This window comes from Aptenodytes forsteri, unplaced genomic scaffold (genome assembly GCF_000699145.1).
Source record: "Aptenodytes forsteri isolate BGI_AS27 unplaced genomic scaffold, ASM69914v1 Scaffold216, whole genome shotgun sequence".
NCBI classification, from domain to species: Eukaryota; Metazoa; Chordata; class Aves; order Sphenisciformes; family Spheniscidae; genus Aptenodytes; species Aptenodytes forsteri.
This window is the reverse complement of record NW_008796114.1, coordinates 390001-401138: the sequence shown is the minus strand read 5'-3', so window position 1 is coordinate 401138 and position 11138 is coordinate 390001. Positions and strand designations below refer to the sequence as shown.

Below are 11138 nucleotides of genomic sequence, written 5' to 3'. Positions count from 1 at the left end.
CAATGCCCTTAATAACATGCTTTAACTTTTGGTCAGCCCTGAAGTGGTCAGGCAGTTGGACTAGATGATCGTTGTAGGTCCCTTCCAATTGAAATATTCTATTCTGTTCTAATTTCATGTATTTCCTGAATTTTATGAAGTCTGTCATTGGTATAAATCAGTATACTGCTGAATGGCTTGGGGAGCTGCTTAAGATGGTGGGTTTTTTTCTGCCATGTGAATGATTTTTCTGGAAGGCTGAGTCATTGGTTTGTGAGTCACTTGTGGTCTGTGACTCCCTGTTCCTCAGATTTTGATCAGTAATAATGTGTTAACTCTGGCTTGATTACGCTTACAGACTCACTTTCACTTAATCTGAAAAATTGAAAACACCTTTCCTGTTTTCTTTTGTTTTTGAAGGTATCTCTGATTTTCTGTGTTTCTGGCTTGATCTTCGATGCTTTCCTCTGTTTCTATTGCTGACTCGTCTGACTTATGGTCCAGCTGTATATATTCCCATGTCAGGGGATTTAATCATTGGCTAGAGAATCAGAATTTTTTATTGTTGCTGTCAGACCATCTGTGTGAATGATTGTTTGCAGGAGAATGGGTAAAAGATCAATCTTGTAAGACTATCAGCTGCTGAAACAAGTTTTATTTCTTACTGAGTTGTTGGAGTGCTTGCATTTATCATGTGGTCAGCTTATTGAGTCTGAAATGATAGCTGTTTAAATATGTGGTTCTCTTTTTCCTGCTCACCATATTAGCATCTGGTCTATTGAATATGTCTTTGTATGACAGAGCTCTCTGAAAAATGGGGTTTTTGCTTTGTCAGATTTGCAAAGTCCTATCCTTCTTGAGGTTTTAAGTTGCTTTCATGTATGTACCTTTCTCCTCCAAGGCTTTAATTTTGAGAGAGAAACAGGACAGCATGGGGCTGTCATAGCCATCTCATTTTGTGTATCCTTTCTTAAGCTTGCAACCACAAAATTGGTATCAGCATTGTGGTTTACCCTTATTGGTTTACTTTGCTTTTGCTATAACTCTTCTAGCTGAAAAAGCAAAAAGAAATGGAACTCTGAGGCTGTGCCTGTACAGCTAGGCATCTTACCATTTTCAAAAAAGCAAGCTGGGAAAACATTACAATGTAGGCAAGTTAGCGTAGTAAAACTCAGTGTGAGATTGTATGGATGGGGCAGGGTGGTATTTGCAAAAAAAGGAGTTGATTTTCATGCATTCACATGATCTGATGCATAGATTACATTGGGGCACACGCTCTCCGCAACATACTCAGAAGCACCAACACGTGTATGTCCAGATGGTGTGGCCAGGATCACTTGTGTGCAACGCAGACGACAAGGGACACTGGCTGTCAAGTCTTCATCACGCCACTGGGGTTCATGGCACTACAAACTAGTTTTTGGACAAGTCCATCATACCCTTCGGGAGTCATCAGCTGGTATGGGATGGGCCTTTGCCATAGGAACTTGCTGACTTCAGGCTCCATAAATCTTGGGCCAAGTTGTTTCAACCCCCCCCCCCTTTTTTTTTTTAACCTTTTTGTTATTGTATGGTTTTTCCTTGTCTGAATGCATGTTTGAAATACATGCCTAGAGTCTGTTTTTCTGTTGGGCCAACAGGCAAAGGAATCATGTTTGTGATATGCTGCAATCTTGTTACCATCCTCCTGGTGCAGGGTCTTTTGCTAATGAGTCACATATGCTGTGGTCTTACCAGAGTGTAGACCTTTTAGCCATGACATAAACAGCACATTTCTCAATTTTGCTGCTGGGAATAGTGTTCTGAAAACAGTGTCCAGGGAATGGTGTCCTTCATTATCGGTACAGGCCGTTCTTTTAACTCTTTGTTCTGCTGTTCCTTTGTGTGTGTGTGTACAAACACTCACACACTCTTACAGTCATACTGCAGTCATGCCAATCTTAATATTTCTGTTAAAATTCTTGACAACAGTCATTTTCAAAATGAAAAATAGCAAGTAAATCTTAAAGGAATTAGAAAAAAAAAGAAAAAAGTGCACATTTGTGTGGCAGAGTGTTCAGACTGAGTGTTAACAGCTGCAGTTTAAAAGGAAGAATGTAAGTTTGACGGGGAGAAGTTGAAAACCTAACTTTCCCACGTTCTAAGGAACGCTTGCTCAGGAGGAGTTTTGGAAGCTTTTCTATACTTTGCATGCAGTGAGATCCTCCTCTGCCTTCTTTTTCCAAACTTCCCATCTGGTTTATTTATTCAGTAGAACTGCAAGTACTGGATGCATTCTTCTCTCTGGAACTGTTTCTAGATGGGCAGTCTTACTGCCTTCCTTCATAAAAACATTCCTTTGCTCTTGAGTAACTTTCTTGCAAGCTGCAGCATTTTCAAGGCGTTCCATCTATAAATTACACATCACAAAAAGTATTTACTTTATATACAACCAGTTTGTCATAGAGACCATTGTATGGCATATTAATAACACCGATGACAGGCATGGGTTTGTTGGGTTTTTTTTTTTTGGTAAATAATCTTCTCCCACACTTTCATCAGTGGAGGGTCCTGATATCAGAATTGGTCAAGTCAATTGAACTCACTGTTATAAAAAGATTTAATTCTAAGTGCTGAAGTCAGCTGTGCAGTCTGTCAGGGGACATGATGTTTTCTCACCTTGTTGCTCTCCCTCTTCCCCCCCCTCCCCCTCTCCCTCTGTATTTACAGGTTATCCTAACATTTGTCTGCGTGTTGACAAAGGAATCTGTAGAAATTGCTCCAGTGCCATATACACTGCAAGTCCATCGGGTAGCTTTGGATGGAAGAGACCCCTCTAACCCCTTGAGGAGAGAAAAGAGGCAGGTGCAGTGTCAACTAGGACAATACCTACATCCCAGAGAGACCCACTGCTGCATGAGGTGCCATGCAGGTACGTAAAATAAGTACAGTAATAGTGACCTTCACATTAGAGGCATTTCCCTGTCCTGCACTCTCAAACTGTTTCTGTCCTACAGCTACATCAGTGCTCCCTTTCCTATCCTATAGGATATATAGGATGCATATATATATCCTATATATATATAGGATCCATATCCCTTACCTATCCTGGTACCTATCCCTCCCAGGTAAATTCTTACTCCTTGTCTCCTCTTTTGGGCTGTCAGTGTCCCTTACACTGGTGAGAGGAAGCATACTCAATCCTTATGCCATCAACTCCAGGGTTTCTCTGAGGAATCAATGACTCCCATCCTCCCTAAGACAACGCGTTTGCCTTCCTGTCAGAGCACTGTTAAGTGATTTTCTTGCAGGTACCTACAAGGCAAAAGACTGTGATCGGCCTGACCAGGCACCTGTCTGTCTTCCATGTGCTAATGGCACATTCACAGCTGTTGATAACACCATGTCTAAATGCTTCCAGTGTACACGGTGCCGTACAGGTGAGTTATCTACACGACCTGAGGAAAATGGGTGGTAGTGGCAGGTGGGAGGCTGGAAAGGATCGCAAGGTGAGCGAGGAAGCTTGGAAAAGTAAGCAATTGAATGGGCAGAAGGACAGTGTATGGGAAGGGATTGGGGACAGCAGGAATAAGGGTTACCAAATTACTACAGTCTGAGACACAGTTTGCAGGCCTTTTTGGCCTTTCTCTGGGAAGATTAGGGGATAACAATACCTGTCATCATAACGGTGCTCTCAGCTGAAGGTAAGGGAAGAGGTTGGAGTAATCGCTGTTCCTTTCCTCAGAATTCCAGCAGATAGTAGAGACTCCCTGCACCCCAAAGCAAGATACCGTATGCGGCTGTCGGAAGCATCAGTATCAGATTGGCCTGTCCGATCTCTTCCAGTGTAGGAACTGCAGCTCGTGTGTCAATGGGATTATTGCCAACTGTGAGTATGGCATGGATATGGCTCCAGTGCAGACATACTGTACTAGGGCTCCAGTGCAGACATACTGTACTAGGGTAGACATTAGCAGCCCTCTGTTTACTTTCTGACACAGTGCAGCGCCTTGCCCTGAAGTGATTGTAGTTTTGGAACAACTCTTGGTTTTGGCTGCCCCCTTTCCCCAGAAAGACTGCCATTTTTTGCCTGCCTTGGCATCGGATAGAAAACTCTGTTTTCTATCAGAGTTTCTACCTTCCTTTTGTCCTTGAATGGTTTCTCAGTTTTGGCTGTTGTGAGGAGATATTTTCTACTTAATTTTGGTACCTCTGCCTTGCATGTACTGAAGCAAGGTCTTTGAGCAGATTTCCTCCTTACCTTCCTTTTTTGTCTTTGTGTGGATATTTCTCCTGATGCTCATTGCATTTCCCTCACCAACTGCTGGAAGCACTTTGAGTACAATGGCTGAAAATACCGCTGGTCCCAGTGCCCAGCTGAACTGCTTGTCAGTTGGTTGCTGAACCACCACAGTGTACTGTGCAGTGTTTTAAACTAAGGAGCTGCTCAGGTAATGCTGAACTGTACCCAGTGGCATTGGGCATGACCTGGGGATGGTGCTGGTGTCTGGGGGAAGCACCCATGTTAGTTGTCACAAGCTGCCTCATCTCCCGTCAGGAATCGGAGATCTTAACCGAATACTGCTTGCCGCCTTCCACTTTGTGCTGTAGTCTGATTCCGTTCATGTCCCTTAAATGTTCCTTACCTTGTTGTCCTAAAGCTATCCCCTCTTCTTTGCGAATTCTGCTTCTCCTGATCCCCTTGCCGTTTCTTACCCTGCCTAGTGTGAGGTTTGCTGTCTCACTGGTGAATGCGTTCCCTCTAGTGCTCAGTAATCTTCCTCTGTCACAGTTTCCACACATGCCTATCTTCAAGGGTCATCATCGTATGCTGCCCTTGAGCAATTTCCTTCCCTCTTGGCTGATGTAGAACTGTTCTAGTCCTGTCCCTCGCTTGCCACAGAATGTGTGCTGCTTGTTCTACTACCTTTTTCCCTCCCCTCCTGCAACTTTATGTCCTTCCATCACTATTCTTGTCTGTTCCTCCCCACGCCTGTTTTACTCAGTCTCCATACTGTGACTTGCTTAGAAGCAATAGCTCTTTCATTTCTTACCCCTTCCACTCATAGCATAGCAGATCACAAGAGTGGATATGTGTCCCATGGCTTGAAGTGATTTCTCTTTGCCCTGAACTGACTTCCTCACCAGTCCCAGCTGCTCAGGGACCACTTCTCCCTCATCTTTGTCTGACTAATGTGATTTCTCCTTCCTGTCACGCTTGAACTTGAGTGACTTTCCCTGCTTTTGCACTGGAACTGTCATTATTCATTAGACCAATTTCAGCTGCACTGTAATTTTAGTCCCTTTCCAAGCCTCTACAGAGGTTCCTGACCTATCAGGACAGTGGTACCCTTATTTTTTATTATTTTTATCCTCCCCCAACCCTGTCCTCAGACATAGACCGAATCCTCTTTCTCTTCTTCAGTAGCAGTTCTTCAGGCTCAAAGATGGATAATCTCCCACCCATCCTGGAGTGGATTTTTCTCCTTTTGTTTTCTTTTCTGTCCAGATTATGGCAATGGTTTCTTCTTTTTCTCTACAGGCTCAAAGAACAGAGACACAATTTGCAGGTGTAAGCCTCGATTCTTCCTGACGCTTAGTAACGTTTGCAAGCCTTGCAACAGGTGAGCTTTCTTCCTCTGTATGCCCCTCCACTGAGTAGGAGAGACAGCAGACACTAGCCCCACCAGGGGAGGACATTTTTCTCAAGGCTCTGTCCATCTTGATATAACTTTACAACATTCTGCCTTTCTGGGGCAATTGGGTCTTCCCCTCTGCCACCCCCGGTCTTCTCCATGTAGGCGTCAGCCCACTAAGAACCCAAAGTCACTAGCCACACTGCATTGCTCTGCTTTGCAGGCTCATCTTGACTTGTCTGTTACTTAGGTTTGTCACAAACAGCTGGTGTTTCATTTCATGCACGCTCACACCTCTGATCTGCTCTTTCAGCTGCATTGGAGAAGAATGCTTGCAGTGTCATAGTCCACTTACTACCTCACCGACTTCGTCTGGGCTGAGTGAGTACTGGGGGAACTGAGGGACAGTGGAATCTTTTCAGTGTGGGCTTTTGTTCTGTTAATGCCTTTTGTAAAGTGTTATTTTCTCCACTCTCTCAAACCATTATTCTTTTTCTCCCTACCATTTGCACGTCTTCACTTGCTGTTCTTCCTCTAGCACTTACCTCTTCCTTTCTCAGTCACTCACTCATTTGCCTTCTCCTTTTTGTCCAGGTGGGAGCCTTGTCCTTGGCATCATCGTTGCAATATTTGGAGTTATCTCTGTCCTCTACATTGTGAATAAAGTAGTGAAGCTGGTCCAGGAAAATGGGATAGCATCATCTTTCTACTCCTGTGGTGAGTACAGCAACATATGCAGTGATATTAATTGGGATAGACATCATTCTCACTGTGTTTGTGTGAGGGGAAAAAGTGGGATGCCGTTACTCTGCTTTGCTGCAAGGCCAGAGGAACACGAGAACTCGACAGCTAAGCTTATTGGTGCAGTTCTTACAACTCTGCATCCATGCCCATAGCTGTGACTGGAAGTGCATGTGAGCTTATTGCTGGGACATGTGCATTTTGCTGTAAAAGCTTTTTGAGGGCAGGATTGTGAATAGTTGCTTTCCTGTTTTCTCTGGGATGAGAGGAAGTGAAAATAATTTCTGCTTTCTTTTTTCTTTCTTTTCTTTGAAGTTTCTTTGCCACAGACAACCAAGGAGCCAGTATCTGAGGTGAGCAAGATGATGGATATAAGAGCTTTCCTTCTGCTTTCAACTATGATAGCCTGGGATCCAGAGTAACGTTTTTCCCCATGGGCTGTTTTCAGGCCTTGTATTTTCAAATGAGCTGAGTAATAGGGCTGTTTAATTCCTGTAGAGGGTGGAGCCATTAACATTTTACTTCCTCTCTTCTAGAGGATGCTTTTCAAACTCCTGGCTTTTTGCTCTTTTCTTCCTGGATGCATTCTTTTCAGTAGCTGGTCCTTAATCCCTTTTTCTCCCCATATACCCCAAGCTTGGAGGATTTAATTAATTTTACTTCACTTCAGATCTTGACCCCACAAGCCTCTCAGTGCTGCTTCACCGTGTTCTCTCAGGTCCAGTGTTGTTCTGCAATTAAGAAGGCCCAAGCAGTAGTTGAGGTGGGGTTTCCACAGCCTTACAGAGAAGGCTGATGGGAAAGGTGGCATGTGGAGCTTCTAGAATGGTGGTGATTTCGGGTCCAGCATAACTTGATTTTTGTAAAGAAATATTTTCTTCCAGACTACCGTTTTTTGATGTCAAAAGAGAATTAAACTCCTTGGGTTCTGCTGGAAAGAAATCTTTGGTGCCTTCTGCTCAAGCAAGGCATATAGGAAGAATTAAAACCTCAGCACCTGCTCCCCACCTATCTTGGATAAATTTTAGTATATAAAGCTAGTGGTTCCTTGCAGGAGACAGGTGTATTGTGCTGCTGCGGGTGATGCTGGACTAAGAAAATGTGTCTTTCAGGTTGAAGTAAAAAGAAGTGAAATTTCCATCCTTCTTCCGGAGTCCCAGAAGGAAACAGAATTGTCACTGAATGCAACACCACCACCTGCACCTCTGCTGCAAAGTTCACATGAGTTACCAGACTGTGTCAGACCTGCCAGGAAGACACAGCTTCCAGACAGTAAGTGAAACGCCCCCATCCTTCCCTCCTTCCCCAGGCAAACGAGAACCTAGTTATGCAGATGTGGCTAGGAGGATGTTGGACAGACCTTACCCGGTGTACATGACCTGTGTGTATACTTCATGCGTGGCACAGCACAAAGGCAGAAGCATGCCCAGAGCCTGTGAGCCTGTATAAGCTAAACATTTCACGCAAGACCTTTCTGTTGTCCCTTTTCCCTACCAGCAAAATGGATTGTCATATGTGGTGACATGCTGTCAGTCTTAATGCCTCTGGGATGGTGACCCAGAGCATTCTTTTGGCAGGAATCTGTGGCAGCAAGGCCCTAAGCATGTGTGCTCAGCTTTGCTCATAACCTTACACAACAGCATATGGAAGCATTCCTATTGCTTTTTGAGGGATAAGGGCAAGTCTAGACATCACATGAGTCTGTGTGACTATTCTGTACAAGACCCGAACAGGAGGGGCCCCAATGCATGATCCCAAGGCACCATCCAGCGCTGGATTATTCACATTCTCCTTGAGGCTGCAGAATCCTGGTTCTCACACTTTATTTCTTCTCTTTTCACAGACCCTGCTATTCTCTACACTGTGGTGGATCATGTACCGCCATCTCGGTGGAAAGAGTTTGTGAGGCGTCTGGGTCTGAGTGACTATGATCTAGAGCGAATTGAGATGGAGCATCGGCGTTTACGAGATGCCCAATATGAAATGCTTAGACTGTGGAAACTGCAGATGGGCCATGCTGCAACTGTGGAGCACATCAGCTGTGTTCTCAACCAGATGGAGCTCAGTGGCTGCAGTGAAGCTATTCAAGAGGCTTTGCTAAACCAGAACTCTCTGCAACCTTGCAGCCTCCACAGCCATCTTTAATCTATCTCTGCTTTAGTTGCCCTTGCTATGACTGTTAAGAGAGGATCATAACTCCCTTCCTTTCCTATCTTCCTTTTCCCATACCTCCCTATCTTTCTAACACTCCTTAACTGGGTTTGTTGGAGACAGCAGCAGATGATGCTGGAGGAAGGCCGAGGTTTGCTTCTCAACCACCATGTAGTTCAGCATCTTTAAACCAAGACAGGCCTCTGCAACAATTCCTTTCCCAAGGAGGGAAAGCACCTCATAAAGGAAGTGGTGTGTGGACTCTGACCAAGGTGAAAACAGGAGCTCAGAGTGACTTGATAGACCAGCTACTCTATGGACAAGTTGTTGCTGAAAGAGGTGCTCCACCCACCATGTGGTGGGTAAACTTGTAGGGTGACTCGGTTAAGCTGGCTGTTCAGATGGTAAAGTACTCACTTTTTGCAGATCTGTTCTTCTGCGAGATCAGACAGTTCAACTGGCTCACATTGCAGCCCTTTGATTGCTAAATCTGACTCAAGGGAAGTGGTGGGAGGACGTGCCTATTTCTGGGAGCAGGAGAGGATTGCCCCCTTTCGGTATCAACTAGTTATCGCTGTGGCAAAAGAGTCAAGGAGATTCAGAAGTGGTGGCTCTGAGAAACGGGAGGATGTTATCCTTTCCACACCCCCATTTCCATCAGGTTCAAGAGGAATAAGGATTCCAAGCCAGTGAGTCAGATGAGAGGGTTGGTGCTTTTTTCTCAATTTTTTTTTCTGTACCTAGAAACCATGTAAGATAGCATTAACAAAACAGCTGCCTGTGTGTTTGTCCAAGTGTAGAGGGGAAAGGAGTGCGTGTGTCTGTCTGGGTGAGAAGGTACCTATGTACCTAGTAGCGTGTGCGCTTCTGCAAATCTGTGCTTGCATACAGGTCGGTAGGCTTGTGTCTACCTGCTTATCTATCTGAACGATTCGCTGAATCTGATCTAACTGCAAATGGGACTGTGTATGTGTACATATATATATATATATTTTTTTTAGCACTGTTGAATAACTTCACACTACTTCCTGAAGTGCATTCTGTGATTGCTACTTGGGTGTAAGAGACATTCGGTACCATCTCCAGGCTCTCGCCATCGCTTTCTCGGGGGTATGACCCCAGGTGAAGCAGAAGTAGCAAAAATCAATTAGCCTGCATCAGGTGCAGGTTGTCCACACACTTCTAACGTGGATTTTTTTTTTTTTTAGTCTCTTGTCCTTTGACCAGAGAGAAACTTTCTATTGTAAATACACTAAATGCTTTGAATTAAAATTCATATTTTTACCTCTGCCTCTGTTCTGGTTTTGTCCGTATCAACTTCTCTTCTGTGGGTTGGGGCAGAGAAAGGGGACTAACTCCCAAAAGTGGCAAGAGTGGGCTGCAACAGTGGGTGAGTTGATGGTCTGATGAAATTTAAAAAAAGTTTTATGAACTTTTATATGCAAAGCTTAGCTGCCCTCAAGTCACAGGAAGCTGGCTGAGGGCAGGAAGTAGGACCGAAATTAAATCGGTTGTGGGTCTTCTCAGATACTTAAGAGTCAAAGGGGATGCTAGCATATTTAAAGTGAATTTTTAAACAACATGCAATGAGTCATTTTGATTTGTATTTGGCTTTTTAAAGAGGAAAATATCTTTAAATAAAAGAATAATAATAGATTGTACTTCAGTACTAATCTTACAGAGGCATGTTTTTGTCTGAGGAGCCAAAGTGCCATGTTAAGGCAGTGAGGACCATTACTACTCTACCAGTGAGGAAACCTGAAAGTGAAAAAGAGTCCAAGTTTACAACAGTCAGTGACAAAGCCAGGAACTGAAGTCAGTTTTAATTCCTAGTTTGAGGCTTTGTTTTGCTATGCCTACATGCTATTTTAATTGAGCTGATTTAAAAAAAAATAAAGGAGACAGTACAAAGCTCATTGTAATACACTTTGTCTTTCATAATTGAAAAAATTCAACAACCACAACAGTATGATAACTACTAGAAGTACATACTCTAGTTGTGAAACTGTGCTTGAAGTGGGGAAATTCTCAGAAATCTTCTCCAGGTATGATATCTAAGCTTCCCCCCCCACCGCCCATCAAACCGTGTAATCCATCATTTAAAATCCAGGTATTTTAAAGTTCACCGTGCAAGGTAAGCCACAAGCAGCAGGCCCCAGGCCGCTTCATAACTTCATGCACCACTTATACAGAAATCCATGACTATAAGGCGTTTCAGAGAATGTTAAAGATCTCTTCAAGGTAACGAAGGTGACTTGGGCAGGCAATACTTGTGAATAGGAAAGCGGATCCTCCTCACGCTGCAGCGTCTGAGCCTGGGCAGAGCGGCCGCCAGAAAAAATGGAACTTTGAGCTGTTTACATAATTTTATTTTTAATTTGCCCTTATTACTCATTGAGTATCTAACTCTGAAGCGATGATGCCCGCACATAAAACATTTAGATTATAAAATACGTTGGTCGCGTCTCTGTTCGGCCGATTCCATCACAGCAGCGGTGACTCGCCGCTTCCCTCTCACCGCGCTGGGCGTCCGGCTCCACACGCGCACCCCCCCCTCCGGCCCGCTGGCCTTGGTACGCCCCAAGGGGCCGCGGTGCGCGCCGGGAGCTGGGCGGGCGGCGCGCGCCGCCGGGGGGGCCGGCGGGCGGCCGG

General features: G+C 44.5%; 1 protein-coding gene across 1 annotated transcript in view; it reads left to right on the top strand.

Annotated features, from left to right (window-relative positions):
• The window catches only part of TNFRSF1A (TNF receptor superfamily member 1A), a 17692-nt gene extending 7946 nt beyond the window's left edge, over window positions 1-9746 (top strand). The window contains exons 2-10 of the mRNA XM_009287083.2: window positions 2689-2890; window positions 3270-3398; window positions 3704-3847; window positions 5501-5582; window positions 5908-5975; window positions 6189-6311; window positions 6651-6688; window positions 7448-7607; window positions 8179-9746. Of these exons, the coding sequence (XP_009285358.1) occupies window positions 2689-2890; window positions 3270-3398; window positions 3704-3847; window positions 5501-5582; window positions 5908-5975; window positions 6189-6311; window positions 6651-6688; window positions 7448-7607; window positions 8179-8480 (1248 nt within the window). The 3' untranslated portion in view covers window positions 8481-9746. The remainder of the gene's footprint in view (window positions 1-2688; window positions 2891-3269; window positions 3399-3703; window positions 3848-5500; window positions 5583-5907; window positions 5976-6188; window positions 6312-6650; window positions 6689-7447; window positions 7608-8178) is intronic.
• Window positions 9747-11138: the final 1392 nt, after the last annotated feature.